Source organism: Rhinolophus sinicus, linkage group LG03 (assembly GCF_036562045.2).
Source record: "Rhinolophus sinicus isolate RSC01 linkage group LG03, ASM3656204v1, whole genome shotgun sequence".
NCBI lineage: Eukaryota > Metazoa > Chordata > Mammalia > Chiroptera > Rhinolophidae > Rhinolophus > Rhinolophus sinicus.
Genome location: NC_133753.1, coordinates 189,013,855 through 189,040,541, shown reverse-complemented (window position 1 = coordinate 189,040,541; position 26,687 = coordinate 189,013,855). Strand labels below are relative to the sequence as shown.

Below are 26,687 nucleotides of genomic sequence, written 5' to 3'. Positions count from 1 at the left end.
AGTGGCTACTCCAATTTCTAAAAGCCACATACTCCACTACCACAGTCCACTGCAAAATGAATGCCGGAAGCACCAAATATTCCCTCTTATTGTATTTTTTTCACTGGCAAGTCATAATTTATTTCCCCACAAGACTTTTTCTAAGTAAACTCCAGAACATTAGAGTGATCAAGAATCTGACAAAGCCAGAGTTAGGGCACATCATGAAATTTCACACAAGGCTTTTCTGGAGCATAGCCAAGGCCAAGATCATTCTCCCACCTCTAGAAGGGTTTTTGAATCATACCCAGCACAAGGCGCTAAATACTCAGCCGTGAATCTAAATGGTGTGCTTTGCATTCTGAATGACTTTTAAGCTGCGTGTGATTGCCATGCCTTGCTGTAAATGTATTGCTGTAAGTTTATTGTTTCAGGTTAATATCACTCATTTGAGAATGCAGTTCATAGGGAATTGAACTGCATTGAGTACTTCACTCCAGCGACCCTGCTTCTCCATCCTTGTCCAGTTTTCCAAATGGGAATGGTCCCATGCAGCTGTCTCCCATCTTGCCACTTTTGGCTTTCACTCTGTGCCCATAGAGTGCATAGTGACAGTTTATATTGGTTGTCTTGCTTCCACATGTGCTTTTTTCCCTCCTTAGAGCATATGTTTAATATTTGGGATGGAACAGGATGTTTAAAGTTGTGGAGTTATCAGTTTGTTTTCCTTAGAAGGCACAGATGCCCCAACATGCAAAGTCCCAGAGCTTTTAACATCCTCAGAGCAGAACGTGCCCACCATTGCATCTATGTTTACACAATTATTATTTTCTAAATGGTCTAATGTTTTGAGCCAGCACATTTTCACCATTTGCTGCCATTATGTTGACTGAAGACAACTGACAACTGAATAATATACAAGGAAGAAATCAATGCTTTGATTCAAAGAAAAAAGTGTCCAACCCAGTTTTCCCCGTGAGATATGCTCCTTCCGTCTGCTTTTATAATCCCAAAGTATGGCTTACCGAGCGATGCAGCAATGCGGGGACTCACAGTGCATTCATATTTGAGTGGAGAATTTCCTCTTTACGAGAGACTTTTCCAGCTTCTGTGTTAGGGCTGCTAAATAGTTTTCAAGTTGGCTTGATACAGTTCAGGAGACAGCAGTACAATATGCTTCTTTCACCAAGTCCCCTGGACTGAGAGAAGCCGACACCATGTTGTCACTGTAGGTCCATCAGGGTGACGTCAGTGTCTTGCCCTCTGATCTCTAGGTGAGCACGGAGTAGTCTCTCAGCAAAGTTGTGATAATGTTGATGATGCTGGTTTCACGTAGTAGGTCCAGGTGATGAGAGCAGAGCAGGCTCTGCAGGAGTGACTAGTGACCTGCCCAGCAAATGTCTGGGCTCAAGAGCATTTCAGCGAAAGTGCTGGAAGAGAAGGCTACAGCAGTCACCACTCTGATGACAGCTGGGAGCCCACCTGCAGAAAATGCAGCTGGTTGAAAGCGGGACAAACCAGATGACTATATGGAGGGGTAGAAGCCATTTCAAAGGATGTGTTAAACTCCATGTATAACATTTCCGGAATAAAAGAGGCAAAATGGGACCCATCTAGGAAAGGAAATGTTCCTTAAAAGATCTGACTCAAAACTCTTTAGTTGAGGGATTCTGACAAATGGTGCTTACCTAGAGGTCCTTCTCTGATTCCCCACCCCCCACTGTGCCCTCTCTCTGTATTGTACCTTCTGGATGCAAACTGGTAAAGCCCGGAGTTGGGAGGAGGGAGCTTAGGTGTAAACACCAGGAAATCTGATTAAGGCTCTGCTCATCTTTCCATACTCTGGCACACTTCCCTCCGGAAAGGGCAATAACACATTGGTTGATGGAGTTTTAGCTTTTTCTGCCCTCTGTCCTCTATACATACATGAAAACAGATGATTTTTGACTAGCAACAATTCTTCCTTATATTCAAGCAAAAATAGGAAGGGGGTAGGGGAACCTAGAATTTATTCAGACATCGGATTTTTTTTTAAATGATTTTAGCTCTTAATTTTGCAAGACAGAAACGTTAATATAGCAACTGCCTTAGTGTTTTGTTTTGTCTTTAATGCCCATCTAACTCAATTTTTAAAAACAGGTTAGAGGTCAGAGTGCCACTAATTCATTCAAAGAAATCTAATACAGGGACAGTAGAATATGGACTGATACCATCTGCCCTTTCACAATCTAGGAATCAGGATTATTCATAATGGCTTTCGCATTATGTCACTTTTACACAGCACAATTTTACAGCCTATGAAAAGAGAAGGGAAGAATTGGAAATTTGTTTGTTTGTTTAAGGTTGACACCGTGAAATACGGTGTACTCAGTACATCCTGTAGTAGTTTTTACATTTCAAGGTACAATGTATTAATATCTTGAAATCTTCAGTTTTCTATTGTATTTATAAATTTAATTTTAATATCAAAATCATAGGACTGCTTCAACTATTATTTTTCTTGGCGACTTTGATTTATGTGTTGTGATATATGTGTTTCTAAGATTTGAGCCAGGTTTTTTCATACTAGGTTATCTATTAGTCAAATGTAAAATGCAACAGATGCTTTCCTGACATTTTATATATTCGTTCACAATGAAAACATACAAAACTCATAACCCTGATGTGAAGACACAATGCTCTTTGTTCCCTATTTTGATTATATAGCAATGCTAAACTCTAAAGAGGGGTAATTATAAACCCTTTGTGGATTTTGTGGCAAAAACAGAGGTTCCTTGCTATGACTAACTATTAGGTAGGTTATGGTTGTGATGGGTTGCTTTTCATTTTATCTTGGCATTATACAATAAAATCATAAGAAGTAAAATTGTTTACAGGGATAAAGGACAGCTCTGGTCAAAGCTCAAAATGATTTCCAGGAGTATAAAATACAAAAAAGAAAGTTGCATGACTAAATACACGTTTGCTATCTTGCACATTAATCTTAGTCAAGATGTTTCTAAAATTTTCCCCTAAAAAAACAAAATCTCTCTTTGATAGTTATTTGACTGTATTTATGTGGGTTATTTTTTAATCGTTAAAACACACACACACACACACACACACACACACACACACACAACCTATGTCCTGTAGTTAACATGACTGACCAAAGAAGAATGTTAAAAATACAAATACTGACCATTTATTTGTGGTTTGTGCTCCTCTGTGCTGTACTTAAGTATCACAATAGTCAATTACTGGATATTCAGCTATAGTATTTCACAAGGCTCTTGACATGGCCAAAAAAGCCAAATTGACCATTTTGCAAAATGTTGTTTTAATCATCTTTTTATTTGCCTGATCCATGACACAACACAAAGCAATCTTTTAGTTATAAATCATGCTTTTTTTGTTGTTTAAAATGACCTAAAATTAATTCCAAAACGATCAAGCCTTTAAATTTCTCTTTAAAATCTAAAATTAAGATGCCATTTTCATCTTATTTTCCCCTTTTGAACCATTTTAAGAGATTTGATTTTCTTCTTAACCCAAAAAAACTAACTTATTTGTTTGCTTTACGACTAAGTATAAGTCTTGAATTTTGGTTAAAAGGGAACTAAAAGTACAGATTGTCCAGAAACACAATCTCAAATTGAGATATCTCCAGTGTATCAAATGTGTACTTCCTCCCTGTGGGGTCCCAACCTCCACTGCAAGCATGTTTCTTTAAATGATTTTGGGATTAAGTTGGAGCTTTAAACACTGCCTAATGCCACGTGTTATAATTAGGAACTAACTTTTAGATTTATTTTTTCAATCTTGGTCCAAATGCTTTTAAGAGATACATTCAATAAATAGAAACTTGTAAATATCTTCCTAAAGAGAAATATGACCCAGAAATTATGGACTGGTTGCAATATGTGTGAACTGGAAAGTTGGTGAAAGGTCCTAATTCTACAGAGAAATAGTATGCAGTTGATGTGGAAGGAATTCCCAGAAGTATTTCAGTTTGCTTGAATTCTACTCTGCAGCTGAATTTCCAAAAGACTATTATTAATTTCCATTTAAAATGAGGCCCGCCTAAAAAAAAGGTATGATTTCAGTTTTCAAAAATAAGATAATCAGTCCTGAATTGGGCCATGTGAGCCAACCATGTAAAATCCTGCCTCCAAATCCCAAGAGCCCATTGAAAAGCCAGTTTTGAGCTTCTGAGTAGTAGGTCTATTCCCTAGAAAAACACCACCCTGTAGGGTAGCCCTACAGTCTCTCAAGAAGCGATGGTGGACTTGGACTATTATAGGCCCAGTGAACTCCCCATGCATATGCCAGGTCAGCAAAAGGTATCCATCCACCCAGCAGGATGCAAAGAACCTCAGCAGGCACATGAAACAATATCTAAATGTACTATAATAAGTTCCTTTCATTGTTGCCTTCTCTATTGATAGTACAGAGAGAATAAAATGTTTCCCCACATCATTTGGTCATTGTTTTTCCCCAAGCATTTAAAAATGATAATAGGGACATTGTATATATGAGTCAATATTTATATAATACTTAGAACAGTGTCTTGTAGATAATAATGCTTTAGACATATTCTTACATTAAAAGAAATTGTTGTAAATAATTGAAACAACAGTGGATTACATTTTCAAATGGCTCAGGAAATTCAGGATTTGCTTTGCTTAGAAACATTGTGATTAATTATTGATCTTTTACATGTTCATAAGTTTGCTGCAATTTCTCTTCTCACTAGAAAGTTGAATTTGTGAGCTAGGCTGTCGCTCCCTGTGGGGGCTTTTTCTGCTGTGAACTGAAAATTTATAAGTTTCTCTTTATCAGAATCTAAATGCAATACTCTGCGATGCGTTACACTTTGAAAGATGCAAACGTTGGAACTTTGTAACTATTCATTGGGAAATAAGGTGAAAGCATTATCTGACAATATAAGATAGAAAACAAGGCAGCCATACAAAGTGAAACTTGAAGGTTGAAAATTATAGATTGCAAGACTTTTCATGAAAATCTGTGTGTTTCTTCTCCTGTCACGACAAGAGCTGGCTCACTCCGCTTTGCAAAGTTACCCATGAGCTCTCTGGAGGGCAGTGAATAAATGTTACTGGTTCTCCTGCACTGTGAAGGAAAACCAGTTCCAGTCACTACAGTTGATGTGTGAATCAGTTCTGGGGGAAAAACAAGAGTTCCTGTTCCATCTTAGGTAACTAAACTTAAACAAAGTAAGTCTTAACATTCTAGGCCAATATAAAACAGTTATTTTTTTTTATTTATTATGTACTTCCACGTTTCACTGTTGTTAGGAGTGAGCATTGATGTGAATAGTCCACAGTAGCAGGTATCACACAAAAAAAGCACCAAGAATTTGGCTCTGAGACACTTAAGATGATGGTGCTGCAAGAGATAGTTTTTGTGCGAGCATCTGTCTTTTCAACTATCTCCTGAGTAGACTAATCTTATTAAACTGTGTGTGTGTGCTACCTTCAGCCTAAATTAAGTGGAGGGGAAGAGAAAAAAGACCTCAAAATGAAATGTTGATAAAGCACAGAGAGGTTCCAACTTCTTCAATCTGAAACATCTGGTTGCTCCAAGTAGCTCCTGTAAATATTCCCAACTGCAACCGAAAGGAAACGGAAAGGGAGTTGTTACAGGACCAAGCAAAGGCTGTTCCCTTTGATGTGTTAGTGGGACAGTTGCCAGGTGGCTGAGTCCAGGTGACAGTCTACACTGACTTAGAGACGAGACAGCACCTGGCCTCGAGGTGCTCACGGTCTAGTGGGTGGAGAGGCACTGTGTGGAAATGGCTATGAGACAGGCATATTTGAATCCAGTGGAAGCACTAAAAGTAGCCAAAGGCCTGGAAAGGCTTTACAGAGAAGCTGGCATCCTTCCTACTGGGACTTGAGCCATAACTGACAATCTACCAGGTAATCTGGAGGAATCCACCTCTTTCTGGGTCGGGAGAACAATAGGAACAGGTGCTCTGATTTGTGAATTTTGGGGAAAGGTTTCCTACACACTCTGAACATTAGACTCTATTCCTTGGGTGGTGCCTAGCACAATGCAAGGCACATAGGAAACTTTCAATAAAAAATTGTGGAAAGAAGTGTATTGTTTTCCAGGAGTGCTGCCATTACAAAGTACCACAATCCAGGTGGCTTAAAACAACAGAATTTATTGTCTCACAGTTCTGAGGTTAGAAGTTCAAAATCAAGATGCTGGCAGGGACATAAAGAAGCATCTTTTCTCACCTCTTTCAGGTCCTGAGAGCCCATGTGTTCCTTGGCTTGTGGCAGCCTAACTCCAATCTCTGCCTCCATGTTTAAACGGCCATTTTACCTGTGTATCTGTGCATTGCTGTGTCTTCTCTCCTTGTGTCTCTGTTTTCTTTCCCTATAAGGGAGTCATGTCCCTATAAGGGACCACCTTACTCAAGTATGACCTCATCTTAAGTTGATTACATCTTCAAAGGCCTTATTTCCAAATGAGGTCACATGCTCAGGTACCAGGGCTGAGGGCTTCAACATATCTTTGTGGGGGGCACAATTCAACCTGCAATAAAAGGAATGAGCCATTCCATGTTTTGGTGCAGGGAAACTGGACCATAGTTTACAAAGTTAACTCTAAATGTAGGGCAGAGGCTATGTTAGAGTGGTGGAGGGTGTGGAAGTAAAGCCAGACTCAGAAATCTCAGTTAAGAAGTTGTTGAGAGGAGACAGAAATGATGAAACACTTGAACTGGAGTGGTAGCAATGGAGACAGAGGATGGAGGGAGGGGGACCTTAGATCCGTAAGCTAATCAAAGTAAAGGACTTGGCGACTGATTAGACATAGGCAGGATTCAAGATGATTCCCAGGTTTCCAGCTTAGGAGACAGACTTGACAAGTGGTGATACCGTTAACAGTAATACAGAATGTAAGGAAGAAGATTGTTTTGCAAAGGATATTGATGCCTTCAGCCTTGCACATATTGTACTGGAGATACACCTACCCTGTTTCCCGAAAAGAAGACCTAGCTGGACAATCAGCTCTAATGTGTCTTTTGGAGCAAAAATTAATGTAAGACCCAGTATTATATTATATTATATTATATTATATTATATTATATTATATTATATTATATTATATTATTAGATTAGGTTAGATTAGATCATATTATACCCGGTCTTATATTAGAGTAAAAGAAGACCGGGTCTTATATTAATTTTTGTTCCCAAAGATGCATTAGAGCTGATGGTCCAGCTGGGTCCTATTTTCAGGGCGACATGGGAGTGCCCTCATGGGGAAAGGGCCCTTACAGCGTTGTGAAGTAGAAGTTTTTACAGTGATGGAATTCCTGTGTATCTGCGCTGCCCAGTATGCTAGCCATTGGCCACATGTGGCTGACGAGCTCCTGAAAGGTAGCTAGTGCACCCAAGGAGCTGCAGTTTTAGCTTCATTTCAATAAACATAATTTCTAATAGCTACATGTGGCTACTGGCTACCATGTTACACAGCACTGGGTCCAGCAAGCATGTGGTGTATGTGTTCAATGTCTGACAGAGACACAGAAAGAGCACGGTGCCTATTGGAAATCATTGAGTTTCGGGAGTCATTAGCTTATAGGTAATTGCTGAAGCCAGTGAGTTCATGACCGCACCCAGAAGGAGGCCAGATGTTAACACAGAAGACTTACAGGTGAAGCCCTTGGGGAACACCAATGTACTAGTGGAGCACCACAGAAGAGGGCCAGCCAGTGGGACCTGAGAAGGAGACAGAGAAAGCAGAAGAGAGACTAGTGCTGCAAAAGCCACAGGAGAAATTTCAAGGAGAGAGCAGTCTACCATGTCATAGAAAAACAGATTTTATTAAATAAACTATGAGACAAGGCTTTCGCAGTTACAATATTATTTTACCAATAAATGCAATGGCTGTATTTTGTTAACCAAGAGTAAATACATTGTGCGCCAACCATGGGTTTTTATTTTTATTCTCCTCCTTCCTTCTGCCCCCAACCCCCTCCCGCTGACATGAAAGACATTTCAAAAGTTTTTGGAAGCAACAGTAAGGAATTTATAAAGATGAGACTATGCCAGGGAACCCAGAATAATATGCCCCTAAAAACATAGCCCCCTAGCAGGAGGGCCCACAATTTTTTCCCCACGAAGTCCTCAGTAGAGGTGGTATAGTTTTTCTTTAACGCTTCTACGGACAGCAATACCACGTTCCCTAGACCCCACCTAACTACTCTACAAAGTGGGTGGAGTTATTTCCAGCTGACAAGAGAGGGACCTAGGGCTCCTGAAGTTCCAGGATGCACGTTGCACGTAGTAAAGCAGAGACAGGAATCCAGGCTCATCTTCCTTCTGTCTGTGTTCTTTCTACCTGAACAGCATTTCCTAAACTTCAGAGATTTACAAACGCCATCATGATTTTTGCCCTATTTACTCACCCCCTGCACTATTATTCACTCAATAGTTTTAAAAGTAAATTTAAATTATTGTGTACAAAATAAATATTCCAACATTGCCTTACTTAGAAAAACCAGTATCACTTGCCATAAATAGAGGATGATTTTTTGAAATAAAAATAAATTATCATGAACAATAAAAAAACCCCAAAATAAAAATGTTATTTAATGCTAGCTAAATGCTGTTGTCTTCCAAAGACCTTGAATCTGAGGCCAGCTTTTTATTTCTGTTTCAAGGAAGATTAACAAACATTAAGGGAGATTCTAAAAACATGCTGTACCATAAAGAGAGTATCCCCTTGCCTTTTAAGAAGGGTGGCATCTAACAGCAATGGTTCTCTCTCAGGAATGAAACATTCTGCTTCCCATTAAAGAATAAACAGTATAAGATCATGTTGCCATTTCACATGTAAGGAAAAGAAGGGTATTAAGAAGTTATCGTTTCAACACAAAATAAAATCATAAGGAGGCTGGTGAATTATAATCCAGGACTCATATAATTCCTGAGACCACCTGACAGTTCCTGGAGCATAAGTTTCCTAAAAGATGCTCTCCAGATAGTCACGTTGCAGATAAAGTCAAACTCACTATGGATTCCAGAGATGCCAGTCTGTATATTGCATTGATTATGTTTTTCACTTTTCGACCAGTGTGGCTTAAAAGCTTCCTTAGCGGTCACTAATTCCCGTGTAGAAGAGCTAAAGGGGAAAACAGAATCCGTGCTCAGTCCCCTTAGTTCAGTCAGAAACTGGGTAATGGTGGGGAACCGATGTTCAAGCATAAATAGAGAGCCAGCCATTGGCCTGGCCCACGTACCCCGATATTAGAGCAGCCTCGTTGTCCTCGCGAAGATCTCAGGGCTCTCACTAGAGCTCTGCCCTCCTGGGACTAGTCCAGGTGACTGAAAAAGCAGGTTTTTTTGTTCTTGGACAGAAGTCTTAGCCATAATCTGATCCTGTGGATGCCACCTACTGGATGACAGTACCAAGGGGGACCCTGGTGTCCTAACGGTTACTGCTCCAGGCAAAATGCAAGAGTACTTTGTCTACAGAAATTTCCACTTTACAGGAACCAGTGCCTTACATCAGTTCTAGGTGCATATATGACGTGAACCCCATTAAGAAAAAAAATATTTTGAAATAAAACAAGAAGAAAAAAGAACCTTCAGATGCTATTATTCCTTCACTAGCTAGATTTTAGAGATCTATTTTTTTAAGCTTGAGTGTAAGCTAAGAAAAGAAACCTTGCTTTTTATGGCAAGAGTTCTCCAGTAGAAAGACCACTTATAATGGAAAGCATCTTGCACAAAAGTTTTGGTAATCAGAGGGGGGAAATGCAGTGGAGCTTTGTAAATTTTGACTTTGAAAGGCCAGTGTAATGTAAATATGACTTCCTAGAGTGTAAACAGCAGTGGTTTGAAAATAAAAACTTGTACAAAACAGGCAGCTATCTAGTTAGAAGAAAATGTGTTTAATAAGCATGTGTGTATGAGATGCCTTGAATATTTTTTATCCTGTACTGTAATTACTAAAGATGTAAAATTTCCAGGACTTCTGAAACCATGAGAAAAAAAAATCTTTATAGGGTTTTTCTCCCCGCCCCCCCGCCCCAGAAAATGATAGTTATACTTTTGGGTATTCTTTACATATTTAGAGTAACTTAAGAACACAAAACATATTGTTCTCATGTAAATTACATATTTGGAAATGTTTTAGATTATTAACGAAGCCACAAGCTTTTAAACTTTAAAGAATCAACTATCTCTAGTTTAGACAGCAGTTGAAAATATCGATATAAAAAAGTATAATTATATTTATTTGACTTAGGATGTCCATTGTGTCAAAGATGACGCTCATTTTCAGAAAATCCAAAAGTACTGTTTAATTCCAATGTTTTCCAGTAGTGGGAAAGTCAACATTCATTGTCTTCACCTGGGACTTCTCAAAATGACTTTTTTTCCGGAGTTGGGCAAACTTTTCTGTCCCTTACCATCCTGGATTTTGGGGTGATTTGAGTGCTTTCTAAACACAGGGGTATTTTTCTCTCTCTCTAAAGGATACAAGAGGTTGGAGAGGTTAGAATCTAGGCTATGGAGGTACTTGAATGGGGTTTTGGTGAGGAAACGAGGTGGGCTAGGAATTTGCTTTATACGCTAGTCATGCAAAAACTCCTCCCTTCCGAGACCCCAACCAAGAACTCAGACAGCCCCAACAATGTGTGTTAAATGACCCAGTGGATGAAGGAATCTTTTTTTTCTCCCTGTAAATCTATAATCCGAGAATTTGTAGCAGCCCCACTTATGGAATTTTAACACAATCCCTATGTACTCCTTGCAGTCTGTCTGTATATTTTCCTGCAAATATCAGTGCAATGTGAATTTTTTGTTCCATTTCAATCTTTTGAATATACCTGCCTTCTCAATATCATTAGGAGATGCAGTTAGGCTACAAAATTCACATCCTATTGAAAAAAAATCTTTTTTATGCAATTAAGAGATGTGATCATCTCTCTTTTAAATTCTCCCATTCTACTTTCATGCTATTTACATGTGTTCACCTCTACCTTTCTTGGAATCTTACCTATTCCTAATTGACAACCTCTTTTCTAATGCTTACATTTGAAATTAATGAGACATGTCCATTTTTGCAGATTTTTCCTCTAATAGCTTTGTCTGTCTCTCTGTCCATCCCTCCATGCACCCACCCATTCATCCTATCGCAAAGTAATTCATAGAATCTAGCTTTAAAAGATTACATTATCAATTCATGGACTTATTTTGAAAAAAGATTTGCTTCAAGAATGTCTGTAGAGGGACCAGTGGTCTTGGTAGACTTTTTAAAAAGCCACTTGTGTTTTACATTCTGGAAATATTTCATATGTTATGAAGATGTATTTCTCTCCTAAGAGGTTGAGCATTCCTTTTCCTGATATTTCAGGGGACATCTTATCTTCATATAAGTGACTGAGAGCTTTCTGTGTACACACCTCTCTGCAGTGTTTCTTGCCAAGAATGCTTTGTGAGTCATACCTCCTCCTTCTGGCGATATAGACACCACAGGAGTGACAAGGAAGTTATGCTATTAAACAAACTACAGTGTGCCGTTTCATCATGATCCCACTCCCAATTGTCAGAAGGACTTCTCAGCATTTAAGGACCCTTGATGTGGGCATCAATGAATTTGATTCTCGATAGAAGCCTTTGGAAATGTGTATTTCATTTGGCACTTTTTGCAAGTTCTATTTTCCCTGCTCTAAATAGTGTCTGGCAGTGTGAAACCTTCCATATACTATCCATGCATCTCACCATTTGCCTATGGAGGAAGGTAAAGAAAGATGTAGCATAACAGATAATTTTTATATAAATACATATGATGTGTTAAAATTAGGAATAAGATCCTCTCAGCATTACTGTTAAATTATGTTTTAGTCCAACACATAGTTCTAAGATAAACAGGCCACATTGTCCCCAAGACATCAGGTAGGCAGAAACTCACTTGGAATGGGTATTCGTATATGAAAATACGTTCATGCCTACAAAATATTCTCTATTCATATTCTAAGTTCAAATAAAGTCAGCTTTCTTTCTGCTTCTGTTTGTATTGCAATGTCATCAGGCCAGGAGAAGGGTTCCAGCTTTCCTAACTCTTAATATTTGACTTTGATCCCGTCTTCTGGGAGTGTGTGTCCAGGTATCAGGCCATCGGCGTCCTAGTTTCTAAGCTCTATCAGGAAAATTAGCAGCTATTGCCAATGTCCATTTAGCTATTGCCAATGTCCTCTGAAAGGGACAGAGGGGGGAAAACTATTACAAGGAGTGTGCTGGGTCTTTCTGCAGAGCCTGGTAGAAATGAAATATCCTGCTTGGAAGGTGGGGGTGGATGTGATCCTTGCTTTGAATTTGAAGTCATGTCCTATTTTCCTGGTATGTAGACATTTATAATCTGGGATTCTTGATAATTCTATATGAAAAACTTCTTCTGTTTTTAGAAATCATACCTAGTGTCAGTAAATGGTTCCTGGTATCAGAAGGTAAGACAGACTCTGTGGCAAGACATGCATATATTATCCAAATTAGCATGTATTTCCAAATTAAAAAAATATAAGTGCATGTGTGTGTATTTGGGGGAAAATACATATTTATATTTATATGCATTTATAAATGTATATAGTAAGTATGTATAATATATATATTACACATATCAAATTTATATAGTTATATAAATATATATATTATATATTTAGGTAAAATATCAAGAAAAGCTATTTTGTGACAACTTCTAGGTATGCGTAGCTCTAGTTGTTACTTATCTTAGTCTATTCGGGCTGTTACAGCAAAATACCACAGACTGGGTGACTTATAAACAACAAATTTATTTCTCTAAGATGTGGAGGCTGGGAAGTCCAAGATCAAAGTGCTGGCAGGCTTGGTGTCTGGTGATACCCACTTCTTCACGGTCAGCTGTCTTCTCACTGTGTCCTCACAAGGCAGAGGGGGACGGGAGCTCTCTGGGGTCTCTTTTATCAGAGCGCGAATCCCACTGGTGAGGGCGCCACCCTCGTGACTGAGTTACCCCCGCAAATCCCCTCCTTCTAATCCCATCACCTTGGGGATTAGGATTTCAACCTAGGAATTTGAAGGCAGGCACAAGGTTCAGAATGCAGCATCACTCATCGTTCTTTACTGTTTTTTAGTTATTGATTCAATCATGACAGACTGTGTGGCAAGACATGCATATTTTAAATTACTCTATTAGACTAATTTCAAAAATACTCTAAGGTTCTTGACCTGCTAGAATAATTGGAAGGAAGCAGAGAACTCTGGTGTATGCTCTGGCCTAATAGACAGCCGGCTATCCTGGCCGAAACCTCCGTGCTCGTCTCCCCACCTGGGGGAGCAGGGCCCAGCACCTAGAAGGCCTGCTGCTAAGCTCTGGACAGGGGAGCAGGGGAGTTCTGACCATGCTTCTGCATCCTTCCCAGGGAAGAATGTTCCTCACAGGTGTGCGAGGCTGCCGTCTCTATCTCAGTGTGAATTCCATTACAATTATTGGCAAAGGAAGGAAAGAAGGATGGAAGGAAGAAAAGATGGAAGGAAGGAAGGAAAGAAGGAAGGAAGGAAGGAAGGAAGGAAGGAAGGAAGGAAGGAAGGAAGGAAGGAAGGAAGGGTGTGGTAACACAGCCCCAGAGAGCAGTTTCCAGGCTCGGCCTCACATGGAAAGATGCTGGCTCAGGTAGTAGACAGTCATTAGCTATGACTAGTTGGCCATCAGCTATTACCGGTTAGCCATTAGCCACTGATATAACTGCTGTGGCTGAGCTAGCAAAGTGTGTGGCGTGGTGGTGTGGCATGGCATGGTGGAGTGTGGATTACGGATTGCAGAGAGGCGGATTGCAGCTAGCAAGTGAGGTTGGTTGGCAGAGACAAATGGACGGCGGGTCGCGGATCATGTGGCTCCTGCCTCCTGTCTCCAACCCAGCCACCAGTGAGACTATAGTGGTATGACTCCCCTACCTATGGCTCCATGGGTGTTCCCTTTGGAACACCCTTTTGGCCTCACCATGTCCTGCGTTCCTATGTGGGGAGCGGGACCAGAGACCCCGCGTGCCACCCCACATGACAGAAGGAAAGCAATACTAAGTGCTCAGCAGCTCTGTGCATTCCCGTTATTCCCCTCAGTGCCGAGAGCATCAGAAGTGAAGAAAAGGGGATCCCTTAAAGATGAAGCTTCTAGGCAGCCACCCCCACTCCCACCATAAGTATCTCTCGTCCCTCAGGGGTGGATCCCTTAAGCCGTGCTGGTCTCCCCTGAGCCCTGTTAAATGTCTTCTCTTTCAAGATGAATAGAACCTAAGCAGGCAGGAGGGAGATTTCAGAGTGCTCACCACAGCTAACATGTCAGAGCTAAAAGCCGGAGGTTGCCCTTTCCACCTGGCCCAAAATAAGTTGTCTCCTGCCTAAGACAAATCCAACTTCAGAGGCATTTCCCAGAGTTCATGCGATGATGAAGGTTAGTACCGCAGTAGCTCGGCTGCCAATTTTGAAATCCTAATTGGTTTACACTTAAGGTTTTCCTTTAATGTTTACTATTTAATTTAGCTGGTTACAAAAGTGAGAAGTATGTATTTCTTTTCTTATGAATGATTTAAACTGCAGCATGTCTACCTCCTAGGATAGAAAGTATATGTCAAGCTATAAATTATTAATTTTTAAACATGTAATATTTCTATCCAATTCAAGACATTTAAGTGCACCTACTGCGTACCATAAACCATATCAGTTGCTGCCAGGACACAAATAAGAAAACGCCTTCATCCCTGTCGCGAAGGAGTTTTTAGTGTAATAGAAGGCAGTAATGCTGTGTGACAAATCACTCCCCAACTCTATTTTAGCTCACACATGTGTGGCTCATCTGGGCATTGCTTGACTCCAGCTGGGCTTGCTTGAGCTTGGCTCTCAGCTGCAAGTCGGGGCCGGTTCTGTCAGCTCCGTGGGCCTCTCATAATCCTGCAATTAGTGGACTAGCCAGCAGTGTTCCTTTCATGGTGATAGAGAAGCACCAGAGGGCAAGCCCAGCCCCATCACATCCCCTAGCATTCATGGCAAGTCATATGGCCAAGCCCAGCATCATTAGATCAATGAAATATACTCTGCCTGGGAGGAACTACCAAGTCACGTGACAAAGGATGTGGAGATACAGGAAGGGGTGTAAAATTGAGAAAAATAATATAATCAAGCACATTAGGGAAAGATAAACTCACAAGTGATTAAAAAAAACAGTGAGGAATTCAAAAGGGAAGGAATTAATTATCTCTCAGAGACACCAGGAAAATATTCTTACAGGAGGTGGTATTCACATTCAGTCACAAAAGGTGTTTGTATTTCAAAAAGCAGGCAAGGGGGGGTAGGGGGGGCAGGATAGGGGCAGACAAGAATTCAGAGATGCTCAAGAGCAAAGTTGTGGGTATGTGAAGGACAGTGTTAGGTTATAAAGACATAAATTAAAAGAAAAACATTATTTCAGCGAGAAAAAAATATATGGGTAAGAAAACTACACACAGACACTAAGTGGAGATGTAGGTGTCAGAATTTCTAGTGTTGTATGTTATTGGTAGAAGTCCTTTGAAAACACCAGTGTTTGAAAATTCCCAAGATATGAAATGTGGAAAAGCACACAAGGATAAAATTTTTTTATGTCTTTAGAGCTATATTAGATCGGGAAATTACTTAGAAATCATCTAGCCCAACTCACAACTTCACAAAGAAATTTGTATTTTGGAGATAAATACGTTCTGTCTCTTTGTCTCTTTCTGTCTTTCTCTCTCTCTCTCTCTCTCTCTCTCTCTCTCTGTCTCTCTGTCTCTCTCTCTCTCTCTCTCTCTATATATATATATATATAGTATATTTAATGCATATATATACATATGTATGTATATATATATACATACATATGTATATATGTATATGCATTAAATATACAAAATATATAAACATATTTAGAGAGAATAAATATCTTCCTAGATAAGTATATCCTATATATATGTTAAATATATAACATACGTTCATAGAGAATAAATTCTCCTCACACATATACATCAAGCTGGGGAGAATGTAGTATTCTGAAGAACTTAATCCCTCATAAACTTAAAAACCACTGTGCCCTCGTCAAGTGACTATATGGCTCCAAGGAACAGAATATGATTCACACTATTCAAAAGCAAAGGGAAGGGGTTGTTCATAAGAATGAAAAATAAATATTGTCACGGATATTCAAGGCCTGGAAGTACCATCTGAAATCTAACAGAAGCGGGGTGTTCCCCAGACCCGGGCCCCAAAGTTTAGGATACTGTTATCAAAAGACAGGGGACTGGCTGCTAGGGAGCAGGTGATGGCAAGGACAGGGAACTTGCTCTACACCCGCCCGCCTGCCCCACTTCCTTTCTGAAACTCATTATCCACATTTGTAAATGAAGCGTGTTTTCCACCTAACCGAAATGTAATTAGGAAATTAAATCAGTTTGTGTTCATAATATATGAAGTTTCCTCCCAGAATAGAAATAATGAAACTTTGAAGTTGTGCCCTTTAGATAATCACCATTAATGTAGATCAGAGGTCAGCAAACGATGTCCCTCAGGCCAAATCCAGCTGGTTTGTTCTTATAAAACAAATTTTATTGAAACTACCACGCCTGTTCGTTTATATATTGTTTATGGCAGCTTTTTGCACAACAGCAGGGCTGAGTAATTGCAGCAGAGACAGAGCCCATATGGCCTGCAGTGCCTCCAATCTTTCATATCTGGCCCTTTACAGAAAAGTGTGCCCACCCCCGGTGTAGCTGGTGGAGGGTGAGCCCCTTCCCGGAACCGGTGAAACTTGCACGAGCTTCCCCTTCCAGAGGCGGATGCAGCAGGGTCTGCCCAGGATGGGTGTTGGGGCAGTGAGAGTGTCACCAGCCCCACTCGCCTCCTTCCCGAGCTGGACGTCATTAACCCTTTGCTCTCTGTCCTTTGCCAGACTCCGACCTGAGCATGCGCACACTGAGCACGCCCAGCCCAGCACTGATATGTCCACCGAACCTGCCGGGATTTCAGAATGGAAGGGGCTCATCCACCTCCTCGTCCTCCATCACCGGGGAGACGGTGGCCATGGTCCACTCCCCGCCCCCGACCCGCCTCACCCACCCACTCATCCGGCTCGCCTCCAGGCCCCAGAAGGAGCAGGCCAGCATAGAGCGGCTCCCAGACCACTCCATGGTCCAGATCTTGTCCTTCCTGCCCACCAACCAGCTGTGCCGCTGCGCCCGCGTGTGCCGCCGCTGGTACAACCTGGCCTGGGACCCGCGGCTCTGGAGGACTATCCGCCTGACGGGCGAGACCATCAACGTGGACCGCGCCCTCAAGGTGCTGACACGCAGGCTGTGCCAGGACACACCCAACGTCTGTCTCATGCTGGAAACCGTGACTGTCAGTGGCTGCCGGCGGCTCACGGACAGAGGGCTTTACACCATTGCCCAGTGCTGCCCAGAACTGAGGCGCCTGGAGGTCTCGGGCTGTTACAACATCTCCAACGAGGCCGTGTTTGACGTGGTGTCCCTCTGCCCCAACCTGGAACACCTGGATGTGTCAGGTAAAGTGGACCTCCGGTCAGTGTGGCCTCCCCAAGGCCCCAGCCAAAGAAGCAGACAACATCGCCACCTCTGCAGGGGTCCCTTCTTGACAGCCATTAGAGGCGGAGCGTGGGGGGGAGGCAGGCTGACTTCCAGAGTGACTGTCTCTGTGCAATCAGGCCCCGGGAGGCCAGAGGCATCCCTTTCATCAAGTGTCAACTTCTTAGAGGAACTAGAGGGACCTTTGGGAGTTCAAGTTAGCGTGACTTTTAAATGTTTTGCCCTCCCATAACTCTCATAGTTACTTCAGAGCAACCATAGCTAATGGAACCAAGTATCCAATCTATAGGTAAATGGGAACCAGATACTTAACTCAATACAGGTAGTTGGGAAACCACCCCTTCTTCTGCTGGTTATGGTTCCGTAGAGCCCGAGAGCTGTGCTGGGGGCTGGTTTGCAAACACTGGGGAAAATCGATCGTGGCCAAGAGTCTCCTTATATTTCACCCCTACTCTTCTCAAGTGTGGGTTGATTTTGTATCTTTTCTTAAGCAAAATTCTCAGTTACACAGTGCAATGGTAAGGCTAATGAACAGAGCCGTTAGTTCTTTTAAAAATTGAGGGAAATCCCAGCATGGCTGCTCTGCTCAGAAAACCTCTCTCAGGCAGGAAGAATTAAAACCCAGACTCACACTTTGGCGCCAGACATGGATCCGGCCAGACTAACAGCCTCTCTTTATCTCATCTGCTGCCCAGTCAAAAGACGAACATTCGAGAGGCTGAAACGTGTAAGATGCATCAGGGAGTTAAAGAAATGAACAGCATGAGCCACAACCTCAGGGGTTGCTGGGGAGGGGTCAAGAAGGAAAAACCACTGTGACGGGCAAATAAACAGAATTTGGGATTTACAAGCATCTGAGGTAAATGATACCCTCCCACAAAACCTGAGGTAAAAGCCAGCTCTCTCAGCTTGCTCTCCCTTTCGAAAGCCGACATCTGAAAATATTTCAGATGACAGTCAATTATTTTTTGCAGATTCTTTCCCTTGCTGGAAAGCAACATTTTGCTCCCCTTCTTCAGCTGGCTTCAGTACAAAACCATAGTAACCGTATGTTCAGTCGTGAGCAGCCATTGGCATAAAGAAGCAGGAAACGAAGAGGTTTTCTTACATTTTTCCTCCAAGGAATTCTGGAAAGAGAAAGCTTTGTGATGTGGTGGAAACTAGTTTCAAAACTTTGTGATTTGGGACACTTCACAGCTTTCTCTAGATGTGTTTCCTCTTCAGTTAAACAAAAAAAAAAAGGCAAGGGATTGGATTCTTTAACATTCTAAGAGTCTGTGCATTGTGGGCCTCTTTTATAAACACCTCATTTTCTTTCCCTTTCTCCGATTAGAAAATGATTTATTTTTGGAATTCCCATCTTCATTAAAGGGACTCTCCATGCACCATTAATACAGGCTGTGGGGAATTGTACCCTCTCTTTTGGAATGTTGTTGAAATTCAGAAATGCAAAAACTACTTTGTCTATTTGGGAATGGAAATCCCTGGGCTTCTAGCCTGAGTGAGTGGATCCGGCTTAGCACCCTGTAACTAACCATTATGTAGGTTTTGATACCCTTCCTCTCTACCAACCTGGGTAATTTGCAGGTCCAACTATATTTCAGTAGCTTCCTCGCATGCCTCCCAGTGCATCCCTGTGACCTGTGTACATAGAGACTAAAACTAGGGGAATCTGGAACTAAGTCAAGAACACAGAATTTCAGTTATCGGGGTTCATCCCCTCTCCTCTACCTGTCTACAGGAATGCATGCTTCTCTATCCATTCTCCTTACATCCATCTCAACCTCGTCATGAAGGTATGAAAAGCATATTTGTGAAAGCTGAACCAAATCTGGAATTATTTAGGGTAAAAAAACACCACCACAGATGTCTTCAACCCATATTGACCATTCCCTGTAAGGAATAGTAGTCATATCCTTACCCTGAATATTAAGGGAGCACCCCCCACCCCATGATCTGATCCCAACAGAACATTCCTATCCTAGTTTCTGTTAAATCCTCTCAGATACTCTACATTCCACCCTATGGACAGTCCTCACTCCACCTCACCGTACCCCAGGCCCATGCTTTCTTGTCTCTCTACTCCTGGACTCCATATCTATGTATTCAAATTGTTTCTGTCTTTCAAGAATCCCCTGTCGATTTCATCACTTCCGGGATTTCTGAGTTCCCAATGTCTGAATGTTCACTTCATGTTGATGTACTTGTATTTACCATAAATCTCGTGTGTGAATCATCAGTTACATGCCACGTCCTCCTATAACTGAAGCCTTGGATTAGGAATCGAGAAATTTTGCCTGGTCTGACTATACAGGTCACATAATCTCACTGAGCCTGAGGTGTCTCATCTTTTAAAAATGAAGGTTAAATTGGATAATTTCTAAGGTCCTCTCTATGTCTGTAATGTGTGAATGCATGGACTAGCCATAGATGTTACCTACTGAGCCATGAACCAGTTTGTTTTTTTAACCCAAACTTAGCAAATCTGTAAGAATTAAGGCTAAAGCTAAAATTAAAAATTATTGATCTAAAGTAGTATAAGCATATCAAAATAGTTTCTTTACCAAAACTGAGCTAAACTCATTAAATTTGGGACAGTTTTTTAAAAACAAGGCATATATTTCCTTGGACTAAATATAGTATCTTTCCTGGAGGGCAACAGATATATATATAGATATATAGATATAGAGATAGAGATAGAGATAGAGATAGAGATAGAGATAGAGATATAAATAGATATATATACTCTATCTCAATCTGAAACTAAGAGTTTAGGAATAAAGTTTGTCATGTACTCTTGAAAAACAAAGTGTCTTCTCAGTCATCAGAGGTGGCCAACAACTACTGTGGACATGTAAATTCAGTATAAGTAGGAGTATAGTCACCCTCAAGAAAGAAACTCAAAACAAAGGAAAATTTCAAAGCTAAAGTTGAGGGGTGCCAACCCCCATCTGCAAAACCATGGAGCCCACTGGAGCAGCATGGGCAGCCTCTGACAAGTTGCATCGCTGTTCTCCAGTGTTGCATTGTGCACTTGACTCCTTCCTGAAATTCTTTGGGTAGCACGCAGCTTTTGAACCCCATTCTTCCCAGGACCTGAATGTTACATGCGTTTCCTGGGCAGCCAGCTGAGTGGTGGGAGGAAAGTCTCTGTTACCAGGGGGTCGCCTTGGAAGCGTGGGGTATTATGTGGGCAGCAAGGTACCGAGGTGCCCAAGGTGAGGCACCTGACTTTAGACCTGCCACAGGGATTAGGGAAGAGCAGAGAGAAAACAAAAATGTAGATACAGCCTATGTAATAGAATGCACTATATGTACATATGCATTTATTTATATAATATATAGGCGATGCATATTAATTATTTATATTTACACACTAAAAATATACTGTGCACATTTACATAGTAATATATAGTGCACTTAAATATACAATGAAATGAGTGTTTCATATATTATACATAAATATTTAATAATTATATAACATATAGTGTAAATAGATATAATTTATACATACACATATTCTTGGGGGACCAGGGGTTAGAAACAATGTTTAGGGAGGTATCTAAAGATATCTTCCCTGAGTATTAATTTCCTTATCTGTAAAATAGATTGTTTTAAGAATCAGGTAAGAAAATGTTGATAGAAGCACTTTGTAAACTTCATAATTCAACACAAATGAAAGGCATTGTAATTAACTATAAAATAGTTAATTACAGGCAGCTGTTTTTCAGTGTGGCTATGCATCAGCCAGGGTCAAAGTCCTGAGGACATTTAAATGTTCGAAGTTGGATTATTCTACCTGATCTTCCTATAGAAGACTCTATTCATTCTATAAATCATTCATTCACTCAGTCATTCATTCAACAGATACTTACCAAGCACCAGCTGTGAACCAGGTATGAGAGATACAGCAGAAACAGCCCAGAGTCCTTTTTCTCAGGAGCTGACATTCCTGAGTGAGTACAGCAAACACAAAAGTGACCAAAAAAAATATATAATACCACAAAGTGACAGAGAGTACTGAAAATAAATGGGAATAAGGTCGGGGATACTAATTCATACAGAGTGACTAGGGAAAAATTGTCCAATAACCTGCAATGTGCTCAGAGACAGGAAAGTGAGGGCCACCTGCTGGAGCCTTGCCCAGTGCACTGACCCTGAAGCAGGAGGGCACCTGAGGTGTCTGCAAATCATCAAGGAGGCGAGTGGAGTTAGAGGAGTGGGGTTAAGAGATGGGGGTCAGAGAACATGGGGTCCTTAAGTCCCACTTAGACATTAGATTTTACACTTGGAGTGACATGGGTGCCATCCAAAGTCTTTGAGCAGAGTGACATGATTGCATTTCTGTTTTCCAGAATCTGGCAGCTGTAAGGAGAGGAAGATAGGGGGTGAGGGTAGGGCAGGGAGACAGGCTGAGGGGCTAGAACAGTAATGCAGATGGCACAGTTCTTCCTTCACCGAGCAGGGTTGAATTGACTCCCCTGAGGGTTACCCTGTTACACTAATAACTACATGAATTTCCCGTAGAGTTTTCAGAGTACCTCCACATCCATTTTCTGGTTGCATCCTCACTATTTCCCTATAGTGGAGACATGCCAGCTGTTCACTCCCATGTCATAAAGGAGTCTTGAAACACAAGTTATGACCCCTGCCTGAGGCCATAAAAAGTAGACTTGAACCGCGTGTGACTCCCAAACCAGAGTTCTTTCTCCCAAACCAAGGTCAGGGCCAAGCCTTCTCTCTCATGTCTCACTTCTTTGGATCTGAGAGCTACCAGACTGTTGCAAGGGAGAACTACTCTTTACTGAGCTTCCAGAACTTTCCAGGGCCAGGGCAAGATAATTACACACATTGTCTCATTTCTTCTTCACAGCCACCTTACAGGGACCATCATCGTCCAAATTTTAAGACAAAAGAAATACTCAGAAGGCTTGATTTGCCCAATGTCTGGCAACTAGCAATAGATATGGAATTGGAAACTGGTCCTTCTGGTTCTAAAGCCCACAAATCCCCTGAAACCCAGATAATCAAAGTAGTTAAATCATCCAATGAACATGGAGAAGCCATTCTTGCTTTCCTTCCTTGCAGAGGCTGAGAAGGAAGGGGTGACATGGGAATGAGGCTCAGGGGAAGGCAAGGGTCAGTGACAGCCTCTCACCGCGGGCGAGGCGCCCCCCTCCCCCCATTGCCAGCGGTCACTCTGAGCTCGTGTTCTGTCTCTTTGTGTAGGGTGCTCCAAAGTGACCTGCATCAGCTTGACCCGGGAGGCGTCCATTAAACTGTCCCCCTTGCATGGCAAACAGATTTCCATCCGCTACCTGGACATGACGGACTGCTTCGTGCTGGAGGACGAGGGTCTGCACACCATCGCGGCGCACTGCACGCAGCTCACCCACCTGTACCTGCGCCGCTGCGTCCGCCTCACCGACGAGGGCCTGCGCTACCTGATGATCTACTGCACGTCCATCAAGGAGCTGAGCGTCAGCGACTGCCGCTTCGTCAGCGACTTCGGCCTCCGGGAGATCGCCAAACTGGAGTCGCGCCTGCGGTACCTGAGCATCGCGCACTGCGGCCGGGTCACCGACGTGGGCATCCGCTACGTCGCCAAGTACTGCAGCAAGTTGCGCTACCTCAACGCGAGGGGCTGCGAGGGCATCACGGACCACGGCGTGGAGTACCTCGCCAAGAACTGTACCAAACTCAAGTCTTTGGACATCGGCAAGTGCCCACTGGTGTCCGACACGGGCCTGGAGTACCTGGCCCTGAACTGCTTCAATCTCAAGCGGCTCAGCCTCAAGTCCTGCGAGAGCATCACGGGCCAGGGCCTGCAGATCGTAGCAGCCAACTGCTTCGACCTCCAGCTGCTCAATGTCCAGGACTGCGAGGTATCCGTGGAGGCCCTGCGGTTTGTGAAACGCCACTGCAAGCGCTGCGTCATCGAGCACACCAACCCTGCCTTCTTCTGAAGGGACAGCCGCCATCCAGTGCTGTTTGCATACAAACATGAACAGAACAAAACAAAACAAAACATGTTTTTTAAAGCAGCATATGTGAGCACGGACACCCACTCTTAACAGCTCTTTCTTCCAGGAAGATTCTTAGGCATGGGACTTTTATGTTTCCTCATTTCTCCGGGGCAACAAAGGTCATGGAAAGGAAGGAGGCCAGGTGGCAGGAGATTTCTATTACAGTAAACGGGTTTCTGACCAGGTCACTTGTAGGCAGTTTGTCTTCTCATAAAAGATCTATCTCAGAAAGCTGATTGCAGTGTCTCTCTCTATCTCTCTCCTCCTGGCCACATCTCCAGGATCCTACACCTCCTTCCCTCTTACCCCCACTTCTCCCTCTCCAACAGCAATAACAAATCATCAGAATAGTAATGCTCTCCAGACCTTCTCCTCTTCAAACTGCTTGATTGGCCTAAGCCACACTCTTCAACCTCACACCCAAACAAATTCTTGTTAAATTCATGTCACAGCATCTGGTATACACAAAGTACTTCCAAACCTTTTTAAAGAATCTCTTGCCACAAGAAGCATGGTGAAGGAGGAGACCTGAATTCTGCCCCAGCTCTGCCACTAACTAGCTCTGTGACCTTGAGCAAAGCACCTGACCACTCACTATGGGCTTCAGCTTCCAGCACTAAATCAGAGGCCATCCAGCTTGAGGATTTGCCTCATGCCCATTTTAGAATTGAAGGAACTGAGATGTCGATAAGCAGAAACATGTTGGCATAGAGCACACGAGGCATCTACCTCTTCCAAGGGTGTGAATGCTGTGGATGCTTTCAGGAGACTCAGAAGTGCCAGTGCCAGTGTCCTATATGTCCTGCACTCCAATCTGAGTGTCACTTCCATCCCTGTTTGTTTTGGTGGGTGAGTCTCTTGGGCATCTCTCACCTTGCTCGATGGATGGTTTCTGTGCCCACGTACTTTTAGCATCCGCCCACTTCACACCATCATGAGATTCCTCATCACAGCAAAGCCCACAACCCCAATCTAGCTGATCTTTCAGAATGTTTTCAATAGGAGCAAAGACCCTCACAATTTTTAATTAAGAAGCGAGGCCCAAGAGAACACATGTCCTCTAAGGTTTTTTCTAATCCCTCTCAGTGCACACATGGCTGCATCAGGCACATCTGCCCTGCAGCTGGCAGAAACAGACACCTCAGTTCGTTGTCATTCAGATCACATTCCTACTCTTCTCATCTATTTATTTTTCTGTGCATCCAGACCTCATCACATGAAGCCTGTAGGGGTTAAATCCTAAGTGCTTAACTGTGCAGAGTGCCACCCTGTGGCTGTCTGCATGTTCTGTGTCAAAGAATGCAGGGCACATGTCCAGGTGATTTAAATACTGTTCACTCAAAAAGTGCCAGATAAATGGAAGCAGGAACACATTGAGAAGGCTCAGGTGCTGGTCCACCAACGAGGCCCTTGGAATAGAACATTAAAATTATTGCCAAGTATGAATGTTAAATAGTCCTATTTGGATAGAAATCCATTTGCTAGCCTCATTCAGATGAAATTGGGATGCCAGAAGAAATGCCATTGCTCATTTTCTGAAACTTAGTCGCCTTTAGTTAATAAACACATGACCTTTCCAAATTATTCTCTGGCCGCGCCCCTCTCTCAGTGTTCATACGGTTCATCCATTTCTCTCTCAAAGGGTCCACCACCCAAAGCCAGAACCTCTGCATCTCCAAGGCAAGCACGTGGAATTTGGTTTTCGTCAAGTGTACACATTGCTCGACAACTGCATTCCCACTGTAGGCTCCCTGCGTTCCTTTGTCTTTTGTTGGGAAGAAGGAGATAGAGTGACGTGGTGTCTGCCTAGCTAGGGGATTTCTTTCATGCATCAGATGAAATACGGACTCCTCGCCAATCACCAAGGCCAACACCTTACTGTGCAATCAAGGCCGTAGGGGATAATGAATTGTTTGGCTGAGGATAGTCACAGGGTTTAGAACCGTGAAAGAAGGGGAAGGTAGCATTCTCCTGCTCTGTGATTTCTGACCCTGTCTAAAGTTTCAAAATTTGAGTCACAAAGAATTGTTCCTAACCCTTTGTGCTCATGTCTTCCAAGTGAGCTGCTTTAATACTCCCGGAATGAGAAGGGAGAGCCAAAATGGCTCCCTGAACCAAGAAGGTGCGTCCCATTACAAATATCTTCATCAGCACCACCTGACCACACCACCTAACCTGTCTTCCGAAACATGAGACAAAGCCGACTTTCGCACTGATTGCCCAGCATATATTGTCTTTCCCAGTTTCTCCCTCTTTTCCAATCTTCTCTTCCATTCTGCTTCCCCTTGGGGTGTGAATCTATGACAGAGGTCACTGGGGAAACAGCTCAGCAGATTCTGAGAGACCAAACAAAAGGCCTCACTAGGAAATTTATCTGTTTTAAAACATTGCTTCCTTCCTGCCTCTGCTAAATTGAATGCTCATTGTTTTTTTGTTTTTTTGTTTTTTTTAAATTCTAATGTTCAAATCACTGCGTGCTGTATGACTCTAGAAAGCCTTAATTTACTACCACCAAGAAAATAAAGCAATATGTTGGTAATCGGGCTAAGCCTCCTTTTATATCCTGCCCAGAGGAGTGTGCTATTCAGATGGGACACTCGAGTGAGCAAGAAACTTGCCTTATGTTGAAGGAGAGAGCAAGTCGGGTCAGTGCAGCTGTTGTCCCTTTAAAGTTACATCCACGGTTTTATTATTTCCTTTGGCTCAATGACTGTGGCTGAAAATTAGCAACAAAGTGAAAAGTCTTTACCTGCAGTTTAGTTCGGGTCTTCAGTTCCTTAACTCAAACTCTTGCAGCCTGATGTATTTTGGAATTCATAATTTTTCATATTTTAAGACGTTATCTGTGCTGTGTTTTGTAACACCCCTAGCAGAGTCTGGGACAGCACCCTTAATCAAACATGTTAATATTTCCACAGGTATGAATAGTCACACAACATAAAATTATTACAGACTATAAATAGCTTGCATCCCTTCAAGTCAGGTTTTGTCACCAAATTAATTTGTGCCAAACATAATGAAAAATAATCTATTTTTTCAGAGCTTTTAGACTTAAGAATTATGGATAAGTAACT

General features: G+C 42.2%; 1 protein-coding gene across 3 annotated transcripts in view; it reads left to right on the top strand.

Annotated features, from left to right (window-relative positions):
- FBXL7 (F-box and leucine rich repeat protein 7) overlaps window positions 1–26,156 on the top strand; it is a 343,790-nt gene extending 317,634 nt beyond the window's left edge. For all 3 annotated transcript variants that reach the window (XM_019753542.2, XM_074329059.1, XM_074329060.1), the window contains 2 exons: window positions 16,936–17,547; window positions 22,817–26,156. In XM_019753542.2, the coding sequence (XP_019609101.1) occupies window positions 16,936–17,547; window positions 22,817–23,553 (1,349 nt within the window). In that variant the 3' untranslated portion in view covers window positions 23,554–26,156. The remainder of the gene's footprint in view (window positions 1–16,935; window positions 17,548–22,816) is intronic.
- Window positions 26,157–26,687: the final 531 nt, after the last annotated feature.